Source organism: Artemia sp. Qi Xiang Cuo, chromosome 6 (genome assembly GCF_049724085.1).
Source record: "Artemia sp. Qi Xiang Cuo chromosome 6, ASM4972408v1, whole genome shotgun sequence".
In the NCBI taxonomy this organism is placed as follows: domain Eukaryota; kingdom Metazoa; phylum Arthropoda; class Branchiopoda; order Anostraca; family Artemiidae; genus Artemia; species Artemia sp. Qi Xiang Cuo.
The window spans coordinates 41,127,719-41,153,966 of record NC_142799.1 but is presented as its reverse complement, the minus strand read 5'-3'; the positions used below and the strand labels follow the sequence as shown (position 1 = coordinate 41,153,966).

Genomic DNA, 26,248 nt, shown 5'->3' with positions numbered 1-26,248 from the left:
TTCTGTTCATAAGTACAGGTATATACGGGTATCCCTCTTTCAATATATGGTCAGGGAAGTTAAAATCACCAGCTTTAAGTAGGTTCCCCGTGTAATTCATAGTTGCTTTATGCCGCATAGTTGCTATTGTCCACTCAGTTTCTTGGCAATCTGAGGCAAATGGGCTTCTATAAATACAGCCTACTCTGGTTATTACTCCACTGCCGTCATCACACAAGTCGAACCATACGGATTCAACACATTGTGAATTACCTGAGAGACATAATGACCGTATACTATAACATGTCTTGAATAGCACTAACGTACCACGTCTGCATTCTGGAGACTGTAGGTTAGACACGACATCATACCCTGGAATCTTAACACGGGAATCTTTGAGCCTGTTTCTATTTGACTTGGGACAAACATCAGTCAATAGGACCAGATCATAATTTTTGGAATAAATCACGGATTTCAGCTCATTCAATTTGTTAGGAAGTTGGTCTACGTTAGTAATTAGAGCAGATAAATCTGGACTTACTCGTTTTTGGTGCTGCTTACTTCGGTCGTTGGTCCCGTTGCTCGGCTGACCTGAGTCCTCATCTGTTCCGCTTAAAGTGGTCACTGGCGGTTTCGAGTTAGCAGTGTAGTAGCTTCCAGAGCTTGTTTTACTTTCGAATGAGCTGTCACTAGTCATGGATGAGAGTCTTTCCGTAGAAATAGCACTAACGTGTTTGGTATCACACCTATTTACATTATTTACACAATTCACAGCTTGGAATTCTACATCGGGGTTGGAGGAGTATTGTCTGATTATGTCAGGGGAGTCCTGGGAAATCAAATATAAAAATTAGACTATTATTATTTAATAATGAAATTTATACATCATTGATGAAACCACTTATATTTAGGCAGTTAAAGACAGCTTTGAACAATTCGGCATCAATTGAAGAGTGTCTCTTTTGTGTTAGTTGGTCAATATTAGGGGTTAGCTTAAGGTGTTTGAATATAGCAGATAAAGTTAGCCATTCTTTTTTATGGTTGAGAGTTGCCACAGGGCAACCAAAAAGAACGTGGTTGATGGTCTCGTAATGGGTTTGGCATAGGCGGCAAAGAGGGCTCGTCACTGTTGGAGTGGTTGTGTTTTGATAATGATAAGTTTGGCAGTTAAGGCTAGTAGCATTAAACGTATTCTGTGGTATACCTTTGAGTCTTTCCCGGATGTAAATGGAGAAAGGTTTGGTGGGCATTGGTTTGCTAGATAAATTTTTAACTGTCAATGGCTTATATTTCTTACTGGTATAGGTCTTCCAGATATTTTTTCAAGCTAAAAGGCAGACTTAGCTATTTCATTTGCCTTACGGTTTTCTTTAATGCCCATATGTTTTGGGATACATTGGTATTTTGTGGATTTACCTTGTTTAAGTAGTTGGTTCAATAGTACAAGAGTGGTGGAGGTATCATTGTCTGGGTAGTCTGAATGCTCTGGTGATATTGAGGCAAGGGCTGATTTTGAGTCTGAATAAATTATAAGAGTAAATTATAAGTGTTTCTTGGAGGGTCTGGCATCTTTACAATGGTTTCCAATGCGATGTTGATGGCACCTGTTTCAGCTGTCATGATACTCACATCATTTTGGAGCCTTCCTGTAGCTGCTATACCTAAAGATGGGAAGTGGACTCCACAAGCAGTTCTGGATTCTGTTTTTGAGCCATCCACACAAATTAGGAGGTGGTGGTTATATCTCTGAGACTCGAAATCGTGGAATCGTGATTTTACATAGACAAGGGAAAGATCTGCCTTAATAGTTGGCAGATATATATATATATATATTGTTTGTATGTATAAACTTCAGAGAGGGCTCATTTGATTGGATATTGAAAGTTCGAGCTCACTTTTTAATAGTCAAAAGAGATCCGAGGGAAGCTAGCCCCCCCCACGCCTTCTTTTTCAAAACCCATCTGATGAAAATTTTGAGATAGACATCTTGTTAAAAAAAATAGTTCAAAGGTCGGATAAGAAAAACTCCGGTGTCAATACAACCCCCCAGGGCCTAGGGGAAGGCGTTCTAAGTTATGCCCTAAGGGCATGTATGGTTCTTATGAAAAGGATACTCGTATAAACTTCATAGAGGGCTCATTTGATTGGAAATTGACAGTTCTAGTTCTCTTTTAAAGAGTCAAGAGATAAACTAGCCCCCCCCCCCAGGCTCTTTTTTCCCCAAACCCGTCCGCTACAAATTTTGAGATAGCCAGTGTTTTGGAAATTGTTTAAAAATTAGATAACAAAAACGCCCCCAAGAGCCCGGGGGATAGGCGTTGTAAGTGTTGTCCTGGGGGCTTATATGGTTCTTATGAAAGGGATGCTCGTATAAACTTCAGAGGGGGCTCATTTGATTGGAAATAAGAAAGTTTTAGTTCAAATTTTAAGAGTCAAAAGATATCCGAGGAAAACTAGCCCCCCCCCACACCCTCTTTTCCCCAAGCACATCCGATAAAATTTTTATAATAGCCATTTCATTAAAAATAGTTCAAAGGTCAGATAAGAAAAATTCTTGTGTCGACGGAACCCGCTATGTCCCGGAGGCAGGCATTATGAGTAATGCTCTAGGGGCATATTTAGTTCTTATGGAAGGGATGCTCGTATAAACTTCGGAGAGGGCTCATTTGATTTAAAATTGACAGTTCTTGTTCACTTTTTAAGAGTCAAAAGAGAAGGGAGGGCAACTAGCACCCCCTCCTCCACGCACTAAATGGATCATATAAAAATTGTGAGATAGACATTTTGTTAAAATTTTGTTAAAGTTCTGATAACAAAAAACTCCGGTATTGACACAGCCCCCCTGTTGTAAGTTGTGGCCTGGGGGAGTATATGGTTGTTATGGAAGGGATGCTCGTATAAAATTCTTAGAGGGCTCATTCGATTAGAAATCGAGATTTATATTGCCCTTTTTAAGAGTCGAAAGTGATCATAAGGCAACTGCCCCCCAAGCCCTTTTTCCCAAATACATCTGATAAAAATTTGAGGTAGCCGTTTTGCTAAAAATAGTTCAAAGATCATATAACAAAAACTCCTTTACGTATGGTCATTTCGTTAAAAATAGTTTAAAGATCCGACAAGAAAAAACTTCTTTGTCGACACCCCCCCCCCCTCCAGGACCGGGGCAGGCGTTGTAAGTATTACTCTGGGGGCATATATGATTCTTATAGAAGGTATAGAAGGTATGCTCGTATAAACTTCAGAGAGGGTTCATTTGAATGGAAATTAAAAGTTTTAGTTCATTTTCTCAGAGTAAAAAAAGATCAGAGGGCAACTAGCATCTCCCGCCCTCCACGCCTGGGTGTATCGGATGGATAAACCCATCCGATAAAAATTTCAGGTCCCTATTTTGTTAAAAATAGTTTAACCATCAGAAATTAAATCTCCAGGGTCGACAAAACCCCAAGGACCCAGTGATAGGCGTTTTAAGGTATACTCTGGGGATATATATGGTTCTTATAGATGTGATACTCGTATAAACTTCAGAGAGGGCTCATTTGATTGAAAATAGAAAGTTCTAGTTCACTTTTAAAGAGTCAAAAGAGACTGAAGCTTAATCTAGTCCCCCACGCCCTTTTTTCCCACAACCATCTAATAAAAACTTTGAGACAGCAATTTTGTTTAAAGTATTTCAAATATAAGATAATAGATACTCTGAGGTAGACACAAACCCATTTTTTGACTTTGATACTGTTACTTTGATATAAGTTTTGATACTTTGATGAACATTTGTTTTTTTTTAAAGTTTGCTTTTGAAAAAAGTAATTTTTAAAAATAATAACTTTTTGCTATAAAAAACGAACAAAAATTAATTTAAAAAAAATTTCCTAAAAATAAGTTTTTCAAAGAAAAGTAAAGGCCATTTTAAAATTAAGCTCAGCTGATCCAAATACCTTTTAAAATTCAAACTCAAAACGACCAGAAATTGCTATTACAGAATAAATGAAACCAAAAACGAACAGAAATTAAATAAACAATCATAGCAAAAACCACTCAAAAAGCACTAATACAAACAAATAAATAAATCTTAAAGGCAGTTATGCTTAGATTGAATATGAATATCAAGCTTAAATAGAAAAAAATATTTTCCTTTTGAAATATAAATGAAACTAAAAACGAACAGAACTTGAATAAACAATCAATGCGAACAGACATACAATAGATATTAATGTAAATTAATTAATAAATCTTAGAACGAGTGAAAATTAAATTGAATATGCAAATCAAGCTTGAAACGAATAAAAATCACCACAAACAAGAGTTTGGGTATGACCTCCTTCTCTCTATGTAAAATTCTAAAATCTACTGCGTCATTAGCGCTTTACTGATAACTATATGCTTTTTGAACAGTATTGGAAAGTATAAACAACATCAAGTTGAATATTTGATAAATAATGATACTAATTGTTGAAATATCCATCAGTTCAAGAATTTATTTCACTGTAATTTTATTTTTACTTTCAATACTGTAAGAGCTGGAAAAGAAAATATTTGTAACATAATCTGCTTTCAGTAGGCTTTTGGTTTTTATTTACAGTTAGGAAAGGAGGCAGTATCCAAACTCTTGTTTGTAGGGAAACTATATTCGTCTTTAACAACTTTAAAAAGAGCTAATAAATTAAACTGAATGTTTGATGCATAATGGTATTAATTGCTGAAAGCTCATCAGGTCAAAATGTTACTATAATTTTAATGTTTATTTTCAATATCAAGTACAAAAGAAAATATTTGTCATAAAATTACTTTTCAGTAAAGCGCAAATGACACAGTAGGTTTTAAACTTTTACAGAGAGAGAAGGAGGTCATACCCAAACTCTTGTTTTTGGGGATTTTTGTTCGTTTCAAGCTTGATTTGCATATTCAATTTAAGTTGCTTCAGACCAATATCATGACTGTAGCTTCCAATATTCTAATCTTAGTTTCCAGACTGATCTTCCTATTCATCCAAACTTTTTTCAACTGTGAAAAAACACCCTGAGCCTTGGCTATTCTACTTTTAACATCTTCACTGCTCCCACCGCCAATACTAATAATACTACCAAGGTAAGTGAAGCTGTCCATATCATCAATCTTTTCGTTACCCAACGTCACCTTTTCATCTTCACTTATTCCTAGCCGTAGCGACTTGGTCTTCTTAACATTAATTTTCACACCTATTCTAGCATCCTGAACTCGCAAAACCTCTAAAAGTTCGTTCGTTTATTCACACTTTCATCTAGGATGGTTGAATTATCAGCATAATTTAAGTCCATGAAATTTTGTCCTCCCCATTTGATTCCTTCTTCTTCCATTGCCTTTCCTGTGCTTCTTAAGACAAAGTCCGCCACAACACTCCAGATAAAGGGGGATAGAACACAAACCTGCTTAACTACTGATTTAATGCCAAACCAGCTGTTAACCTCATTTTTATCTTAACCGTAAAAGTGTTATTCTCGTACATTAGATTAATCAAAGGTCTAATGGGCTTGATAAAAGGGCACCTAGCCCTCCGATCTCTTTTTACTCTTAAAAAAGACACCTGAACTTTTAATTTCGAGTTGAATTAGCTCCTATAAAAATTTTCTGTCATATTTCTAGCTATTCTAGAGTGGTGCTGCCTATGATATTACTTAAATGTCCTTTTGAAAGCCTGCATGCATACATTTTTTTTTGTCAAATTGAAACTCCTCCTAAACCTTCCCTAAAAGTTTAACCTTATTACCCTTAGTATCATTAGTTACAGTAACTGTAGTGGTAGTACTAATACAGTGATTTCTGGCTAGTTCAAAATCCCCTACAACTTACCCCTAAAGATCTAACTTAATAATATGCTTTGTTCTTCCGATATTGCTATTTTACCTTTTTGAAACGCCACAAGCTTATAGTTTGTTTTGAATCAGTTCAAAATCCGTCTAAATATTCCTTAAAAGCTTCACCTTAATACCCTTAGCTTGCACAAGAGTAACAGTTACAGCAGTATTAGTAGTAGTATGCACATAGCATCTTTGGTTTCCTCAACAGCCCCTTTGACGCAAATTGAAAGTTTTAGTTTAATACCGTCAACCGTTCCTGAAGCATTTGCAATATGTCCGCTCGACAACTTGTGTGGGCATAGCGGGTTTCGAACTAGTTCTATTTGGTTTCTATATATCCCAAAAGTTTCACCTTAACATCCTTAGCTTTAATAAAAGTAGAATTAGCATCAGTAGCAGTTTTAACTGTAGTTGCCTAAGCTTTAGTGGCTGTAGATGTTTCAGAAATAGTATTAATAGTCACAGTAGTAGTAATATGAGTAGAAGCAGTAGCGTTGTGATGAAAATACTTTATGTTGCTTAGTTCAACATCCTTCACAACAAGCCCTTTTATTTTCAATTTCACACACCAAACTGTTCCTAAGATATTGCTATTACACTCTTCTGACAAGCTGCATACAGATGGCGTGTTGTGATTGAGTTCACCTTCTCCCTCAAAATTCCTTGAAAATTTCACCTTCATACCATTGGGCATAGTTGTAATAGTAGCCAAAGTATTAGTATTGATATTACTAGTAATAGTAGTAACATATTGTCTTTTGATTAATAGAACATCCTTCTCATTAAGTCCTAGAAGTTTCAACTTAATACGATTAGCCGTTGCTATAACATTGCTGATATGCCCTTTTGATAACCTGTATGTTGTCAAATTTTTCTTTCAGGGCTATTAGTCTTACAAGTAGTATCAATAGAAGTAGTAGTTGTATCAAATGCAGCAATAATGGTAGTATTAGCAGTAGTGTGTATATATCGCCCTTTTTGTGAGATGATCTTCTCCTTTCAGTGTTCTCTGAAAATTCCAACTTCATATCCAACTCAATTCTTGATATAAACTATTTTGACAATCTGTATGCACATGGCGTCTTTCGATTTAGTTTAAATTTCCTCTCATTAATGTAAATAGAGTAATGGTAGTAGTAGTGGTGGTAGTTGTATTAGTATTTGTAGCATGCAAAAATTGTCTTTTTAATCATGTCCCTTATCATTTCCTGAATTTTTCAAATTAATATACTCCGTTATTCCTGTGTTACGCCCTTTTGACCACCCTTATACAAATAACTTCCCTCAACTCGATTTAGTTTGATTAGTTTGATTTAGCTTGACTTACTTAATTTTTTGATTTGGTTCAATACTTTTATAACTTTCACAAATCAAATAATATTAACATTTTGATTACTGAATACCAGTATATATATATTAAACTGACAATACACATTCATTTGTATTTTTTCAGTAAAGCGCAAATTATGTTCTGGCCTTGGGAGGGCATAGGGGTTTTGAGCCCAACTCATGTTAATTTCTGCTCGTTTTGAGTTTGACTTGGTTATTTGTTGTAATTTCTGTTTGTTTTGGGTTTCATTTATTTATCGATGCCGAAACAAAATGGCTGTCTCAAAATTTCGATTGGATGTGTTTCGGGAAATGGTAGGCGTGGAAGGGGTGTTAGTTGCCTTCCAATCACTTTCGACTATTAAAAAGGACACACGCCACTCCAATTTCTAATTGAATGAGCCCTTTTCAAAGTTTCTACGGCAACTTCTTCGATACAAAGTGCCCTGGTCTAAAGGAAAAAAAAAATTAAAAATAATACAATGTGCCAACATCGTTCTTATATGCCCCAGGGCACAACTTAAAACCCTTGCCCTGAGGGCTGTGGGGGAGTGTCCTCCTCAAAAACATAATTTCTATCTGGAAATCAACTAAGCTGAACAAAATGGCTATCTCAAAATTTTGATTGGATGTGTTTGGGAAAATGGTGGGCGTGGAAGGGTTGTTAGCTGCCCTCCAGTCGCTTTTGACTATTAAAAAGAGCACAAGCCACTCCAATTTCCAATCGAATGAGCCACTTCGAAGTTTCTACGACAACTCCTTCGATACGAAGTGCCCTGGTATGGAATAAGAAAAAGAAAACGAAAAAAAAACAAAAAAATAATAATACATTGTGCCAACATCGTTCTTTACTTAGACAGCGCTATTGCGCTGCCTATGATTAAATATATGAACGCTTTTTTTTATACGAATGAAAATGTAAATTTTTAATTGTGGTGACATGGACCCAACTGTGCTGTTACCAAGCCTTCTTCTGCTCGTTTTTCATCTCTTAGCCCTATCTTTGTTAAGTCACATTTTTACCTGACTAATTGGAAACTTGCCAAGAAACTTTGATTTTTTGTGTTGTGCGTACAACGGCCTCACAAAACAAGAATGTGCATTAAAAAGTACGACAGTTTACAATCCTGCTCCAACTGGGCAGGCATACATCAATATTGGCTCAAGGCTTGGTTGTCATTTTGTTTAGAGATGATTGCTTCTTCTATAAATATGCGTCTACAATTGATATTTAGAACAACTATATTAATTTCAATAAAGGTTATAACAATGCACACGTGTTTTCTATTTGCAGTTATTTATTTATTATTATTTTGTTAGTTATTTGGGGCAATTGGTCCTTAAAAACCCTTCGTAGGATTTTTCTGTAGCGTACTAGATGCTGATTAAAGCCTCACTGAAGGTGTTTTGGGTCTTATCATTGTAAGATGTTTTCCGATGCCGTAAATATATATGCATCTCACAAGCTTTCGGCACATCAAGCACAACGAACTAATCAAACTTTTAGACGGAAATGTTACTTCCATGGGCAATGGACTTTAAGTATCAGAGGAGCAAACGTGGATTTGATTTATGATTATGGACGGTTCAGGGACTAAAACGTAAGGTTGAAAGCCTAATAAACAAACATGAATTACTATTTTAAGCTTTTAATATGCCTTTGATAATTCCAGTAAAATTATCGAGTTCTATTACAACTGCTGTTGTTGTTGTTTGGGGTTTGACGCGTTCGACCAATAGATCATATGCGTTCGTATCACTCAACTGTTCTGTGCCTTCTGTAATCACTAGCTTGCTTGGGTGTGACTTTGGTCAATATTCACTGAACCTAATCATGTATCACTTATCTTGCTATTGGTAGGGGATAATTCACCTGCAGCAACTGCCTGCATTGAAAAACAGGAATCAAAATAATGCAACTGTGCTTAGTCATACAGCAATTAAAATACCTATACAACACAATTATAATAAATAATACATTTGTACATTATACCCTATTACATACCTCCATATATAGAAATTTAACCAGATAAAATATGAAAACATATATAAGGATAATAAAACAAATAAAATAGAAAAAGGATAACTCTAAAACAAAAAATTATGGGAGGGGCATCAAGGCAAGCAAGATTAAAATAATATAGAACATCTACCAATTATCTTGCTTATTTTAGGAGTTAATCCCCATCAGCACCTGCCATCAATTATGAACAGGAACCATAATGATGCAAATACCTTATGAAAATAAATAGTACATTTAACCTGTAACCTGTCACCTAGATCAAATTATAGTCAAGTAAGGGCAACTCTAAAAAAGAAAACATGCAGGAAAAAAAAAAAAAAATGAATTTAGGGAACCAAACCAGTAGTCTTAACCAAACTACTTAATGAGTTTGTGCTTAGTCAGCCATGCCAAACCCAAGGGGAAACAATGGAGAGATAATGAGTCAATTATCTGAGAAGAAGTCAACTTATGTTTGACCCTAGGTTTTATTTTAGTAGCTTCTGGGCTAGGTACAGACTCCTTTCCTTTACGTTTCCTTTCTGCTTTGCCAGAGCTGCTATTATCTGCTGACATTGTGGGAAGGGATGAAACTTCTCTTCTTAGGTTTTCAACTTTCTTCTTTAGGCTACTTATTAGGTTATCAACTGACTTATTTAGGCTATTTAGGTCAGGGCTGCTGGTATCTGCTGACATTGTGGAAGGGAATGAACCTTCTCTATTTAGGTTTTCCACTGACTTATTTAGGCTACAGACTGCATTTTGAAAAGATATTGGTGCTAACTTAGAAAGCAGTTCACAAATAGATGTAATAACCTGAGTTAGATCAGAGATCTGCTTTGCAACACCTTCAAACATGCCCATGTACCTCATGTTGAGTTCCTCAGCTGGAGGTTGATTAGGAGTCAGTGGAGGAAAAGAGTCTGTGTGTACTATGGGGATGTGCTCTCTATGTTTAGGAAGTCCTTTCTTCAAGACCTCAGCGGCAGTCCTCATGGGGACATTATTGGTGAAAGAGTAACTTATAATTGCTTTCTTCTCTATGAATACTGGGCACTCCTTGACATTAGCAGCATGGTTACCATTGCAGTTAGGGCACTTGAGTACCTGATCTTCCTTTACTATTTTAGATTTGGGGCATTCATCAAGGGTGTGTTGTCTACTACAAAGTAAACATCTTCTGCCTCTGTGGCAATTTGAGACCAAGTGACCAAAACCCTTGGTAATTGAAACACTGAATTGCTGGGGGATAAACTGCTTAACTGTATACATTGCACCCCAAACAGAGATTTTCAGAGGGAACAAAACATTCTGATTAAAGGTGCAAATCAAAGGGACAATTGTTGGGCTTGGATATTTAAAGGCCAATGTTACTTGTTAAATTTTGTCTTCAACTTGGGGCTCCTTGAAAAAATCATCCAGATGGGTGACCTCCTCAGATGGGATAAATACAATGCCTTTTCTGTTTCTGATTAAAGTAGGGTTAGAGGTAGGACCAAGCACAAACATTACCTTACAGCCATTTACTGCTATATCTGAAATAGAAAGTATCACAGCAGCTACTGACTGGTTCACAGCTATTACGATAATGGAGCCATCTGGAGCCATCATTGAACGATAATGGCCCCTGCACTCATGATTATGGAGATATTGAAACAGTTTTTTGGCAATAACTGTTCTACAGCCCGATATCAACATCCTAGGCCTACTGGTCTCTTTTGGACCTTCAATACCTAAACCCAAAATCCTTACACTAGAGTTATTGGGGTCAGACCGTCAGAGGTGACAGGACTACTAACCCCCCTGTCAGTCATCACAAATAGAACCCCAAAGGGCTAAAACAATTTAAACAACAAAGTTAAATTAAATCACAAAAAGGAAATAAATTGTCAAATAAATAAAATGAATAGGCTACAAGCAGAGGGGGACCCTCAGTCAATAATAAGTTAAGCAAGCAATATAAGTCAAAAGCAGGCTCAGGACTAAATGTCAAAGCAGGGTAAAAAAAAGGTTTGATAAGCCCTTTCAAGCAACCGGTAGTTGCAATATGCAGGAATCTGAGAGAGTTTGCAGCCAGCACATTAACAGTCAAAGCAAGCCAAAGGCCAAAAAACACACAACAAAGCAAGTGTAAGGGCATCAAGGACCCCAAAGGGCAGAGCCCCTTGTGTTTTTATCAACAAACCGTGGCACAGAGGTATCCCTACTACGGAAATAGCAATTATGAATATATTTGGATTATTTCAATTCGTCTTTTCTTCCCCATTACAACTAGTTTACTTTCTTATTGGATACTAAAATACAGTAAAACTTCTTTAAATTCCTTGCAGTCTCTGTATATATTTGAAAAAAAAGATAAGACCATTTGACTCTGGTTCAATGGCTTGCTATATAGTGCCTATTCATGATCTGTAAAATTCAAAAATTTTGAACAAAATATTTTATGACTCACACTACAAACTGCTAATCATCTTTTCTATCGGCAGTGCTCCGCTAAATTTTATTAGAGCCGCGTTTTCAGGCTCAGTGGGTTCGAACACTGGTTGTTCTCGTCTAGTTTCAAGTTTCTAGATTTTCGTCTAGTTTGAGCGGGTTCGGAGTTTCAACCCCGTGTTTTCCTCGAGAACCCGTTTTGAGAAAACGCTTGATGCACTAGACCAGAACAAACCGTGTTAGAACCCACTGAGCCTTAAAACGCGGCTTAGCAAATTCCCATTATTATCATCTTAATCATAACAGAACTATTAAAACCAAATATAAAGTGAGTATGAGCAGGCTGCTGAAGTTCCTTCCCAGCAGACTAAATCTTTTTTAACATTTGAACAATGTTTATTAACATTATTTTTCCTTAGATATGTAGGCTACTGATGGCCAGCAGTAAACCTAGTCATGGACAAATATTTAAACTTGACCCAAAAATGCATCCCAATAGGCTATTAGACATTCGATCTTAAAGTTACAGCAGTTTTAAATCATAGACAAGCTCTATCATGGATACTTTCAGTCTAAGGCAAGTGTTATCAGGAAAATGAAACTTTCAGGGATGTGTCAACAGGCTAAAATATGTCCTGGGAAGGTAATTTAAAGTACCTACCTTCACTCCTTCTCCCACTACATGGTCCTGAAATTTGTCAACATGACAGGTCTGTACCCATTGAGATTTTGACAAAACATTTTACCTTAATTTTCAGTTAGGCCTATCAGTCTTTTTCTATGGCTTCAGTACTGAAAATGCAATTTCTGGTAGGCCTATATGAGTAGAATTTTAGGTAAATATATACCAAATCATATTATTGAGTTTCAATTAAAGTGAATACACAATTTGATGCCTTTTTTTATGCTGATTACAAATATAATGATCATTTCTATCGGAAATGATTTTCAGCCCCCCCCCCCCCCCCTAACCTAACCTAAGCCCCACTGGTCAATATATACCAAATCATATTATTAAGCTAGGAATAAAGTGAATACACCGTTTGTTGTCTTTTTTTATGCAGTTTATGAATATAATAAGCATTTCTATTGGAAATGAATTTCAGCCCCCCCCCTATGGATGTCCATTCTGGGTTAGGTTAGGTATAGCCTATATAGGGGGGGGGCTGAAATTCATTTCCGATAGACATGCTTATTATATTCGTAATCAGCATTAAAAAAAGGCATAGAATGGTGTATTCACTTTAGTCCTAACTCAATAATATGATTTGGTATATATTGACTGCCCCACCCCCATATATGCAAATATATATTCTGAATTGACATATATAGGGGGGGGGGCTAAAATTCATTTCCAATAGAAATGGTTTTTATATTTGTATTCAGCATAAAAAAATGGTAAATATCTACCAAATCATATTATTGACTTATGCATAAAGTGAATATACCACTCAATGCCTTTTTTTTATGCTGATTATTAATATAATAATCATTTCCATTGGGAATGAATTTCAGCCCCCCCCCCCCTATATATGCTAATTCAGGGTATATATTTCTACATTAGGGGGGTGGGCAAATTTTGTTTCTGATGTAAATGAGAGGTAAGTTTAAACTTTACCCACCCCCCCCCCTCCTAAAGTAGAACTATATACTCTGAATTGGCATATATAGGGGGGGGGGCTGAAATTCATTTCCAATAGAAATGATCATTATGTTTCTAATCAGCATAAAAAAAGGCATCAAGTGGTATATTCACTTTTTGAGTAAGTCAATAATATGATTTGGTAGATATTTACCAAAAAAAGGCATCAAATGGTATATTCACTTTATTTGAAACTCAATAATATGATTTGGTATATATTTACTGAATTTTAAGCCATATCAATGTTTTTCTTTTTTTTATTTAAGAAATGTAGCCTATATACATATCTTTAAAACCTTATAATTGGGATTGAACAAAGTTGTGAAGCTGAAAACAATTTTGTTGTACTTCATTTAAGCAGAAGATCTGTTTTGCAAGGTTTCACTTTTATAACACAAAGATTTTTAAAGGTCATCAAAGGTCAGGACCCTCTAGAGGGAGGAGTGGAGGTAGGTACTTCAAAATACCTTCCTGGGACATATTCTAGCCTGTAGAAACATCCCTGAAAGTTCTATTTATCCTAATCTAACCCCTCTCCAAGATGGCCTAAAGTAGTTTAAGTGGATTTTCACCCTCAAAACCTCATATCTTGTTATCAAATTAGAATAGAAAAAGTTTTTATAGGCCAATGAATAGCTAAAAATCTATGCTATGCAACAATATGGTTATTATTAAAATTATTTAAGATAGCATAATTCACTTAAAATAATTAGTTTATTCAGTTTAAACTTACCTCTCATGTGTATCAGAAATAAACTTTACCCCCATCCCCTTAATGTGCAAATATATACCCTGAACTGGTATATATAGGGTGGAGGTAAAATTCATTTCTAACAAAAACAATTAGTATATTTGGAAAGAGCATAAAAAAAGGCTTCAAGTGGTGTGCTTACTTTATTCATAAGTCAATAATATGAACTGTCAAATATTTACCAAAAATTGATTATAGGATATATATACAACTGAGTGTATATATTTCCACATTAGGGGAGGGGTGGGGCTAAAGTTGATCTCCAATGCTAAAGGAATGTTATATCCTCCTGAGACCTGACCATAGAAATACTTTTCTGATTTTGTTCATTTCTTTGTAGTTGACAACCATTGAACAACTAAAAAAAAAAGTTGACCCCCCTCTCTCCCTCTGGAGGATGTCCACAGGCGTGGACATTGGGTCCCTGTTGAGCTAAGAGTATAGTAAAAATCTGTTTTGTCTATTAAAAGAGATTTGTCAAAATGTTTAAAACAAAACATTACTCTTCATGAAATTTCTTGAAGCAGTTGTTGTCTTGTGTCAAGCAGAGAATGATTCTACACTGCAAGCACATCCATCTTGAACTTTTGCAGTATCCAGGCCTTCTGCACTGGGCTGCATTTGCCAAGTCACAAAATTCTGGTAGATGCAGTGAAGCTCTTGCATGTGGTGGAGGGATTGGTCTTCTTTTTCACACTCAAAACGCAGTGCTGAGTTTCACCCAAGAGCTCTTTGTTGCTATTTTCTTGACCTCATGAATCCAAGCTTCCAGAATTGAGCAAAAACTTGGCCACGTTGAAACAAAGGTCCATGAGCTGTTTGAGGTCACCAGAAACTTCTGGGACATGGCCCTTCAGCTCATGAAATGCATTGTGCAGCATCCACAAAATGATGAAACAGATGCACAGTCCATTTTTCACTACACATCTCAAACTGGTAATAGCTGACCATGCAGTCCACAAGGTTGACCCCACCCATGTAGGTGTTGTAGTTAGAGACTACTTGTGGACATTCGACCTGCATGTAAGACCCCTGGTGCTTGTCATACTGTTTGACCTCTGTCTCCTCTTTTATGCCTTTGCAGTTTGAAGACAGGAGAACCACTTTGTTATCATACCACTGGGTCATGGCTACTTTTCTATCTGAGTGCACAGACATGACAGAGGTCTTCTGCCCTTTTTTTTTCATTTCTGTTTTGGTAAAAAGTGTTGGGTTGTTGGCACTCAAATGGTTCTTCATGATAGTTTTGGTCACATTTGTTTTTCTTTCAGCCAGCATGTTGAGGAGCTTAACAGATGAGAAGAATTGGTCAAAATAGAGGTATGTACCTTCTGGTAGGGTCTCAGACAAGCACAGTACAATCCCAGCTGACAAGCAATGTGCTACCAGCTGTTCTCCCAGGGTGGTGGCTACCTGGTAGATTTGGAAGTCAAGTATCAGCCCTGAGGAGCTGGCAATGACAAAATTCTTTAATCCAACTGGATTGGGCTTGTTAGGGACATATTGCTTGAGAGTCAACATACCCTGGAAGGGTATCATCTGTTTGTCAATTGAACAGTTCCTATCACATGGCAACTGGAGACAGATATTCCTGAAGTTGTCAAGGATTGGCTGCACCTTCCGAAGCTTATTTTTGTTTTTTCTTCATCTGAGGTTTCTGAATCAATAACAAGGTTCAACTGGATTGTGAAGAATCTGTCTTGACTCATGTTTTGCAATATGGCTTCCACCTTAAACTTCTCAGACCAGTACATGTGGATCCAAGGAAACTTGAGGTTCCCCATCAGGATGACAATGCCAACAAAAGTTTTCAGCTTGTCTGGAGTTACATTCAAGCTTTTGTGGTGGGCCAACTGATAGTTTTAGTTCATGCAAAAAGCTGTACATATGAAGAAGTTCTCTCGGTAATGTTGCAAAAAGAATTGTTCTGTACTCCAGTTGTTGTGGTCCTGGAAATGAGCAGGGCCCACATCCAGGCCATGATGATTATTGAACTGCCAAGACTTCCTCCAGGACAAGGTTGCTGCTACTTTGTCAGCCTTCAAGCCTTTGGCATGGGTTGCTAAGGGTACATCATCATCAGATTCTTCACTTTCAGCATCTGGAAGAACAGCATAACTGCTTGATGATGGAATGGCTGCAACAGCTGGTTCACCATCAGAGTCTGAAGACAACAAAGAGTGGTTTTTTATCCATTCTTTATCATCATCTAAATCCAAGAGGTCCAGGTTGCTCTCATCAAGCATTCCAAGGGTGTCATCAAGGGAAACTACAATGAAGGAACAGGTTCTGTAAGCTTAAAACTAATGGTAGATAGATAGATATTTATTGGTAAAAGAACTATCACAAACCACTAGGGGGCCAAATTTGCATTTCTTAGTAAAAAAAAAAATACAATAACAACACATAGTTACCACTGTAACAAAAACACAACAGGTAACAGTCAGAAAATACAGAATACAAAAGTGATAAATATAGGGCATAATTATAAAATATTTTATAGGTCATAGTATCAAAAGATAAAAAGGGTAACAAATAAAATAACCAAATATTCAAAAATGAAAAAATAATATACACAAAACAGTTTAAATTTTTGGCAAACTTATGGGTTGTGATTTTGGTTGATTTTATTTGTAAAAAAAAAGGAATAAAAGTTTTGTATAACGTAAGGTAGAAAAGGGTATGGGAGAAAGGATAGGGGTTGGTTGGGATACTATACGGGGGTGGCAATTTCTTATGGGTGAGTGGCGGCTAGGTTATTGCCAATTTAGTAAATAAAACAATCATTGGCCTCTGCTATCCCCATTAGAATCAAGATTTTAACTATGAAAAATCAACCCTAGCTTTTTACTCAATTGGAACTGCCTTTCCACAGAGGTGGACATGGAGGTTTCCCAAGTTCCAAAAGATGGCACTTATCAAACTAACTGCTTTTAAAACTATCTAAGCACTGTTTACAATCAAGAGAGTACACCTGATTTTCCTCAGAACTTGTTCTCACCACCTTTTTTTTCTTTTTTCTTACCTTTACTTTTTTTCACCTCCTTATTTTACCCTTTTCTAGTTTGTAAAAACACCACTAAAAGTTGCAGAAACTTTCTGAAAAAAATCACTGATGGCATTTCAGGTCCAAAAAGCATGTTGAAACAACAAAACCTTTGCTAGAAGGTGAGGCCTTTGCATGAAAAATATTTTATGGGGGTGTCCATGGACGTGGACACCAGATCTCAGGAGGATATTAAGATTCAAGATAAAATTCTGATTCTAAAGGTAGGCTGTATCTAGTTCTTAGCTATTCTATTGCATTAGTGAGATAATCAGAAAATTTACCAAATTATGTTTAAATAGGCTAGGATATAAGGTAACTGTTGTTTAAGTTTAAATATCAGCCAATCCTGACTATAAGAAACCAGTAGTCTATCTACATTATAGCCTACCTAAGCTTAGAAACCTACTGTCTATGTTTATTAACTTAAATTGCATTGTCCAATGACTAGGTAGATCCTTTAATGGTGCTTGTGAGCAATGACAATGACTCAAATTGGCAGTATCTCACTTTGTCCTTTATTGTTGCATCTGCCAGTTATGATCAGCTCCAGGTTTAAGGGCATTGGTGATAGGGGCCATTAGTGTTTCATCAGTCAGTGAATTCCAGTAGGACATGATTTATTAGAGAAGAAGGAGTTGGTTGTACATATGTTGCTCTCTTCTTAAACAGCTTCCAATGAATGACCTCTAGTATTTTGCTGGGTGTCTAGCTAGAGATAAGATAAATGGTTGTCACTGGCTAATGACCTCTTAGTCAAGATCATATCTCCTCTACATCTTCTGTAAATTATGCACTTCCATAAAACTATGATTATAATCAGCATCTTTTTCTAAGATTTGGTGGTGTCAAAGTTCTATGAGCAATACCCTAATATATTCTTCTATTCTTTCAATCCTGTGTCTTTGTTAAATTGGGTTTCTGCATTTTTGATGAAATCTAGTTTTGCCTGAATGATAACAATAGAATTGTAGATATAAATATTACTTTAAACTGCATCTTCTAGCGACTATGGTTGAAGAACCTGTAGATGTCACCAGGTAACATTGACTTGATATTCATCTCTTAGTTCATGGGTGGATCATCACTATTTACATATAACACAGGACAATTTGTTTTCTTTGTTGGGTGTCACTAACTGTATTGTCAACTGGGCATGTTTGAGGGCTAAAAGGGCAGGTGGCTCAGGTGGTGTAAGCTCCACAATTTAAACCCTCTTGTTAGTTGCCAGCCATTATTGGGACAGTTTAAAGTTGAGGCCACAGCACAACAGCAACTTTGGATGAGTGGCCCAGGTGGTAGAGGGTGACAAGTGGCAGTTTGCACATGGTGCTTGAGTGCCATAACTGAGCATTCACACTTAATAGACCTTGCCTCACTGCAATCATGAAGCTGTCAACTGATCTGGCCAACATGGTAGATTTGCTGAGTGAGTTGCACAGTGGAACAATGCAATTGGTGAAGAAGTTGAACTTCTCATGGGTTCTGCTAAATTGTTGATGCAGTTTTCTGGGGTTTCCTTGTGTTCTTGTGTATTCACTGTGAATTCGTTGTGTATTCATTGTAAAAGGGCTTAATGGTGTCACTGTTCATCATCTTAAATGTGATGATGACATCCCCCCTCTTTTTACAGTACATTGGGGTAGGCAGGTCAAGCTTTTCTAGTTTTTGCTCATAGGAGATTTGTTGTTTGGCAAAAGTGAGCTGGTTTGCTCTATGCTGGACCTCCTCAAGTATCTCTGTGTCACACTTAAAGTGTGGCTTGGCAACCAACATGCCAAACTCAAGATGAGGACAAACAAGGGCTGCGTAAAGCTTCTTGATAAGTCTTGGTTGGTGACTTGTCACTGAGCACTTGATCAAACCAAGGACCATATTTGCCTTAGCTGCTTGGTTCTGACAGTGACTATGAAATTTAAGCCTATTGTCAATGGTTACCCAAAGATCACACTCTAAATGGGTATATTGTCACCTGCAGAGTCAACAGCATGATAAGTATGGCAGGGGTTGTTTGGACTGAGATGCAGGACTTTGTATTTGCATGGGTTGAACCATCCAGGTTGTTGCCCATAGACAGTTTGTTAAGATCTTTACATAGAGAAGAGCAATTTTCTGTTCAGGCTGCTAAACCAAAGAGTTTGGAATCATTTTGTTACAGTTCCAAGCCATTCTTGACCACCTCAGGAGCGTCATTTACATAGAGGATAAACAGTGTTGGCCTAGTTTGGTCCCTTAGGGGACACCACTTTTAACATGAACTGGTGTTGAGTAGACTAGGTCACCTCTTTCATCATATACAGCGACAATCTGGAGTCTATCAGATAAGAAGCTGTGGATCTACTGGGCAAAATCATTCTCTATCTGATGTACTGACAGCTTGATCATCAGGTAGCAGTGAGATATTTTATCAAAGGCCTTAGTTTGATTCAGTAGGAACATGTCAACTGGGAAACCCTGCTCAAGTAGATCAGTTATAGATTCATAAGCTGGTGTTAGATTTGTTTTGATAGACATGCCTTTTCTGAAGCCATGCTCACCACCAAAAAGTAGGTCATTCTTGGTCATATGTTCTATGATTGCATCATCAACTATCCCTTCATTAAGTTTGGCCACAACCAAGGTCATGCTATTGGGTATATAGTTCTCAGGCTGGGTTCCATATCTTTTTTTTTTAATATTGGAGTAATTTTGGCTTTTTGGTCATTGGCAGGTAGGTTATTAGTTTGAAGGGACAGCTTGAATAGCAAACATAGTGGCTTGGCCACTATATCCACAGGTTCTTTAGGGAACCTAGGATGTATACCATCTGAGCCTTTAGCTTTGTTGGTGTCTAGTTTTCTCAGCCTTTTCTTAATCTTGTCCATTGTGATGTAAATTCCTTGGATTGGGTGCTTGACCACCCTGGGGGCAGGGCACAGTGACTTGTCAGGGCGGTCCACTGAGAAGCTGGATGCAAATGTGTAGTTCAAGAAATTTGTAATGTCCTCTGGATCTTCTAGATTTTTTCCTTCAGGGCTGAGCAGGAATGAAATAGTTCATCTACTCTTATCTTTAGCAGATATGTATCTGCAGAACCTTTTTGGGTTGTCTTTGATGTTCAATGCCAAGTTATCTTCCTATGAAGTGCCTTGTCAGTTGCCTCTGTTTATTCCTTGTTTTTGCAAAGCAATCCCAGTGGTGTGTGCATTTGCATTTCTTATACTTTGGAAAAGCCTTCTTCTTATGGTTCTAAGCCCTTTTAATAGGCTGGTTCAGATGTGGCAGTATTTTTGGTGCCTTTACAAATGAACTTGAAGTGCATGTCCTCTCAGCTTGGAGCAGAGTGTTCTTAAAATTTTGCCTGGCTAGCTCAATGTCTCCCTTGACAATCACTTGGTCCCATTCTATTGCCCGTATTATCTCCCTGATTTTGCTGTAATCGGTGTCAGTTTGTTTAGTACAATTGTTTGTTCATTGACTAAGCAGAAAGTCATGGGAGATACAGACGTGGTCGCTGGCACCAATGGGAGGGAGGTACTCAATGTTCACTAACAATCCTGGGTTTTTAGTGATTGTCAAATCTAGTAGGGATGGCATCTGGTTGTTCTTATACTGGGTTAGTAGGTCTATTATGTAATATGGGCTTTTGCTACCCCAATATTAGACAAATGGATTACTGACAACAGAGCTTTGTTGATAACCCAAGCCCTCAACCCATTTAACATCTGGTAGATTCAGGTCTCCCAGAAGAATTAAGCCCTGATTGTCATGATTGGATGCTTGTTCAGCCAACTGAATTAGAGCTTGGTAAGATTAATTAAAAAAGAAGTTTTTTTTTATTTGAAAATAAGGAGCAACATAAAACATGTTTTTTTTTCTGAACGTTTTTAAATTAATGCACGTTTTGATTTTGGCTCACCATATATGAATAATTAAAACGAAATTTGCATATTAATTTTACTTTTTTTGACTAAATGGCTTTCTTGAAAGTTGTTTAATTTTATTTACAAACCTTTTGATTAGTAATAAATATATGTAACTTATAAATTAACTTATGTAACAAACTTTTATATTCGTATATTTTTAATATGTATATTAGGGGGGTTTGCCCCCCTAATAAATACCTAGGTCTTTATGCTAAAATTCGAATTTTCTTCTAATTCTTTAAAAATGACCCTTTAATCACAAAGGCCATTAATTAGAATAAATGGCTCTTATAAAAGTGCTAAATAAAATTTTAGCATAAAGAGTGAGGTATTGACTAGGGAGCAAACCCAATCATATATGTAATAATTTCTGTTTGTTATAAGTTTTGATGTTGCTCGTTACTTTTGGTTGAAACACTTGTTTTTTTTTTAAATTTTTAATTGTTTTTTAAATAGTGCAGGGAAATCCGGCGCCCCCTTCATAGCAATGTCCCTTCCTCTATGAAAAGATCCCCCCCCACATAACCCCCCCCCCCTCCTACTAACAGAAAAAATCCCCCCTGAAAACTTCTGTATACTTCCCAATAACCAATACTATATGTAAACATTGGGCAAAGTTCATAACTTTCAGCCCTCCCACTGGGGACTTTGGGGGATTAAGTCATCCTTAATGACGTAGTTAGCCTATTATATTTTTGACCATGCTGAACAAAGTAGCTATCTCAAAATTTGGTTGGGTGACTTTGGGAAAAAATGGGTGTGGGATGGGGCCTAGTTGCCCTCCATTTTTTTCTGTCACTTAAAAAGGGCATTAGAGCTTTTAATTTTCGTTCGAATGAGCCCTCCCACGATATTGTAGGACCACTAGGTCAATACAATCACCCCTGGGGAAGATAAAAAAAAAGAAATAATAAGCATGCATCCATGATCTTTCTTCTGGCAAAAAATACAAAATTCCACTTTTTGGCAGATAGGAGCTTGAAACCTCTACAGTAGGGTTCTCTGATATGCTGAATCTGATGGTGTGATTTTCATTAAGGTTCTGTAACTTTTAGGGGGTGTTTCCCCTTTTTTCGAAAATCAGGCAAATTTTCTCAGGCGCGTAACTTTTGATGGGTAAGACTAAACTTGATGAAACTTATATCTTTGAAATTACCATAAAATTCTGATTCTTTTGATGTATCTATTGGTATCAAAATTCCATTTTTAGAGTTTTGGTTACTATTGAGCTGGGTTGCTCCTTACTTACAGTTTGTTACCACAAACTGTTTGATGCAAGGGCATCTGGGTCTTCTATATGTGCAACCTATTAGTAATGGTTCTCCCTCATTAATAGTACTGACAGAAACACTCTCAACTCATGGGGAATAGTCATGATTGAAAGATAAATCTCTAACCTGTATTCCCTCCTTTATGTAGGTGGCAGTGCCTCTCCTGCGGTTAATAGACAGATTTGAGAACAGGCAATATCCAGGTATCATGATATGGTTTTCTGCCAGTGGACTGTGGAGTTCTGAGGGGTCAATTCACAAATAGCCTACACAGTATATCATTATCTTCTGTGGTGGCTGCCAGTTTTAATTCTGGAAGCTTATTTGTCACTGTATCAATGTCTGTAAAACAGTTTCAACACTTTCTTTCCACTGACTGAGTTGTTATTATGTATCACTTTCAGTAAACTTCCGTAACCTATGTTTGTGGAGCTAGAGCACAAGCACAAATAGAAAGCATCACTATTATCATCATCAACACTAAAACTACTAGAAAATGAACTATTTACACTTGGGCTTGTTCCAGTGGGCAATGGAGTCAGTGCTCAATTGCTGCCCCATTTTTTAACACCTGATTCTGTTTTGTTTTTCTCTTTCTGCCTTGGTGCAATCAAAGTGAAACTGCACATCCCCCTTCAGCTCTCTTGACTCAGTCACAATCTCCTTTTTAACTTTGTAATTGTTTGTGAGGAAAAGAACAGGCCTAGGGTAGTCACCTGGTTTTGAAGAATTGTTTTGAAGTTGCAGTGGCTTCAGAACATTGGCAGATGGCAGGTTGTATGATTGGGCAAAATGGTCCTGAACAAACATTTGAATGCCAGCTGCCTCTTCACATGATTCTGGTATTCCATATGCCACAATGTTAAGCTGGCCTTTCTGTTTTTCTCTGACCTCATTAATAATTTATCTCACGTCACTTTCAAACTTCTTAGTACTGTCACTATGAGACTGGCTCAGCTTACTTGTAACTATGTCTTCTAGTTTCTGCTTCAGTTAGGGAACATTTGCTTGCAACATCACTTTCTAAGTTCAAAATTCTACTATTCATGTTCACTAGCTCTTGCTTGAGATCTTCTTGGAACTGATCAAGCAAGGCAGTCACAGCTTTTGAGACAGTTGTTTCAATTAGCTTTTAGGTGGTGTCAGAACCTAGGCTGCTTTTTCTACTAACTGTACATACTGGGCAAAACCATTCACATGTGAGACTATCAGTCATTTTTTGGAACAGTGTGTATTTTGACTTTGAGATTTCAATGCACTCTGTGCACAAACATCACATGATAAGGCTGAAGACTGTTCATCAAGTTGAACCTGACAACTACCATATTCATCCTTGTTCTTTTTAGCACTTACCTGGATTCTCTTCTTCTAATTCACTGCAGGCGGGCTATTCAGTTGGTACTATTTAGCCCTCTTCTTTTTGCTTCACTCTGTGGGCTACAGAGCTACTGTCTTGGTTGTCTCTTATTTATTAGATATTCTCAGATATCTTTCAGTAGATCTTTTGACTCAAGGAGTTCAAATATAAGTTGATAGATATCGATTTCTGTGCTCTGTGTGCAGGTATAGTTAGCTAAGCTCTTGGCTGATTGTGAGATTTTGTGGCGTTTGAAGTATTTTAACAGTTTACAAAGCAAGGTATGTTGTGCAGACGTCAGCATATTACATTCAAATAGGCAATGGTCAATTGTTTCATTATTCATATTACAATGCCTGCAAACAGGGGACAGGGGAATTGAACCACTTGAATTAGAAAGCTTATATGAGAATGCAAGGAAATTTAGTCCATTTGTTCCAGAACGAATTCTATGATAGATTTTAGAAAGATACTTATTGGGAGAGGGGGAAAGGATATGATTAATCTTATTAAAATTAATATCTGATAGCCTCCATCGGAAAATATCTCTAATTGGGATTGGTCTCCCACTTGGCTGGTCAATATTTATAGCATTTTTTGCTATTTCATCAACCTGATGATTACCACTTATGCCAGAGTGGCCAGGAATATACTGAAAATAAGTTTATATGCCACTTGAAGCAAGATTATCTATAGTACTGAGACAGTGGTAAGTGTCAATGTCCAACTTATATTGTGGAGCTGAGGCCAGCAACTCAAGGCTTGATAAAGAGTCGGAATAGATGATAATATTATTCGAATTTGCAATCAAAGGTTGGTTTTGCTTAATGTATTCTAATGCCATGATTATGGCATTTAACTCAGCAGACATTATAGATAAATTATTAAATAATCTCTCACCCATTGCAATTTTCAGGTGAGGAAGGAAAACACCACTTGCAATCTTCTCATTCATTTTTGCCCCATCAACAAATATTTGGAAATGATTTTTATAGGTAATTGTATTAAGTTCTGCAAATTTTTTCTGGACAAAAGCAATGGGGGTTAAATCTTTATTCCATTTTGAAAATTCAGTATTTATTATGGGAAATGACCAATTCTATGGAGGGGATTGGGGGAAAGTAGGTGCAATAGAATTTGCAGGTACAGGGAACTTCTTTTGAATATTGGCATACTCATCTGCAATACCTCTATACATGGCTGGATTTCTTAACCAATTATGTAGTGTGTGTGAGCTATGTGATTCAATTTTTGTAAGATGTTTTGTCAAGAGAAAGCTACGTCTCTCCCTTATTGTTGTTAATCCACTCTCCATAAGCAGAAACTTGGTGCTTGTGGGTTTCATAAGACCAAATATAAGACGTATTATATCATTTTGTGTTATTTCAATTTTTTGCATCTGGGTCTTTGCACATACACCATAGACAATGAGCCCATAGTCAATATGGGGTCTTATATGTGATTTATAAAACTGGAGTAAGCTTTTCTCCTTACAACCCCAGGGTGTGGAAAGCAGTCTTTTTAGTATATTTGCTTTTCTATAGCATTTTTTTATTGTGTTTGAAATGTGGAGGTGGAAATTAAGTTTTTGGTCAAGCATGAGACCTAGGTAATTAATATGATTATCTTCTGGAATAGTTGTTTTATTTAGAGTTAGTTTTGCATGAACATGGTTTCACTTCCGGTGAAATTGGATTATTTTTGACTTGGTGGGTGCAATGGGTAAATCTGAATGTTGAAAGAATTTTTCGAACTGGAAAAGTGACTTTTGCAGATTTGACTGTGCTATCTGAAAGGTGTTGCCAGATCACAGTAGAACCAGATCATCAGCATATTGTAGATTCGTGTGGGGTAGGTTCATATTCCAGAGATATAGGGTAAATAGGAGGCAACTGAGGACTGCTCCCTGAGGTAGGCCTTTGGTTGTTGTCTTATGGGATGAAGAGGCTGAACCAACACAAATAATGAAACTTCACACTTAAATAAACAATTTAATAAAGAATACTAGCTTAGGGGATACTCCAAGGTTTGCAAGTTTATTTAAAAGGATTTGGTGGTTCACATTATCATATGCCCCTTCAAAATCTAGGAAAGCTGCCACTCGGACATTATTTTTTTATAAAGATTCATTTATTGCATTTGTTAGCAAAATGAAAGCATCTGTTGAGGAGTGGTGTTTCCTGAATCCAGTTTGAGTGTGTGGGATCATATTATGTTTTTCAACAAACCAGAGGAGTCTTTGATGTATCATTTTCTTCATTATTTTCCCCATCATAGGTGTAATCATTATGGGCCTATAAGACTCAGGGTTATCTTTTGGTTTATTTTTCTTTAGGATTGGTATGAGGGACGAACATTTCCATATATTGGGGAACCTAGAAGATGCCCAAGCATGATTATAACAATTTAGCAGTTCTTGTTTGTATGAAGGTGTGAGATTCTTTATCCATGTAGGGTGTATATTGTCATAACTGCTGCTAGTTTTGGTCCTAATATGATGAATTGGATTATTCAATTTCTGGATAGAAAATAGATTGGTTATGTACTCGGATCCTGGGCGTGGTAGGTAACTTGGGTTCATAGGAATTGTGGACAGTTTGCTCTGATTATCTGATGTTAGCTTATTAACAAAAAGAGTTGCAAATAGATTAGTTTTACCATTATCATTTTCATAATGGGTATTATTATGTATAAGCTCATAC

At 36.9% G+C, this 26,248-nt stretch overlaps 2 protein-coding genes and 1 pseudogene across 4 annotated transcripts in view; 1 reads left to right on the top strand and 2 right to left on the bottom strand.

The window, feature by feature from the left end:
• LOC148951240 (cysteine-rich PDZ-binding protein) overlaps nt 1-8,834 on the bottom strand; it is a 37,781-nt gene extending 28,947 nt beyond the window's left edge. The window contains exons 1-2 of one of the 2 annotated variants that reach the window (XM_089090754.1): nt 8,777-8,834; nt 521-808 (exon numbers count right to left, since the gene is read on the bottom strand). In XM_089090754.1, the coding sequence (XP_088946880.1) occupies nt 521-676 (156 nt within the window). In that variant the 5' untranslated portion in view covers nt 677-808; nt 8,777-8,834. Of the gene's footprint in view, nt 1-520; nt 809-8,776 lie in introns of those variants that run through there. The other variant, XM_089090753.1, reaches the window with a different exon arrangement.
• Nucleotides 8,835-11,850: 3,016 nt separating this feature from the next.
• The window catches only part of LOC148951238 (putative zinc finger protein F56D1.1), a 90,297-nt gene continuing 75,899 nt past the window's right edge, over nt 11,851-26,248 (top strand). The window contains exon 1 of one of the 2 annotated variants that reach the window (XM_089090749.1): nt 11,851-11,902. The gene's annotated coding sequence lies outside the window, so the exon portion shown is untranslated. Of the gene's footprint in view, nt 11,903-17,123; nt 17,238-26,248 lie in introns of those variants that run through there. The other variant, XM_089090750.1, reaches the window with a different exon arrangement.
• LOC148951239 (uncharacterized) lies at nt 22,277-22,999 on the bottom strand (annotated as a pseudogene).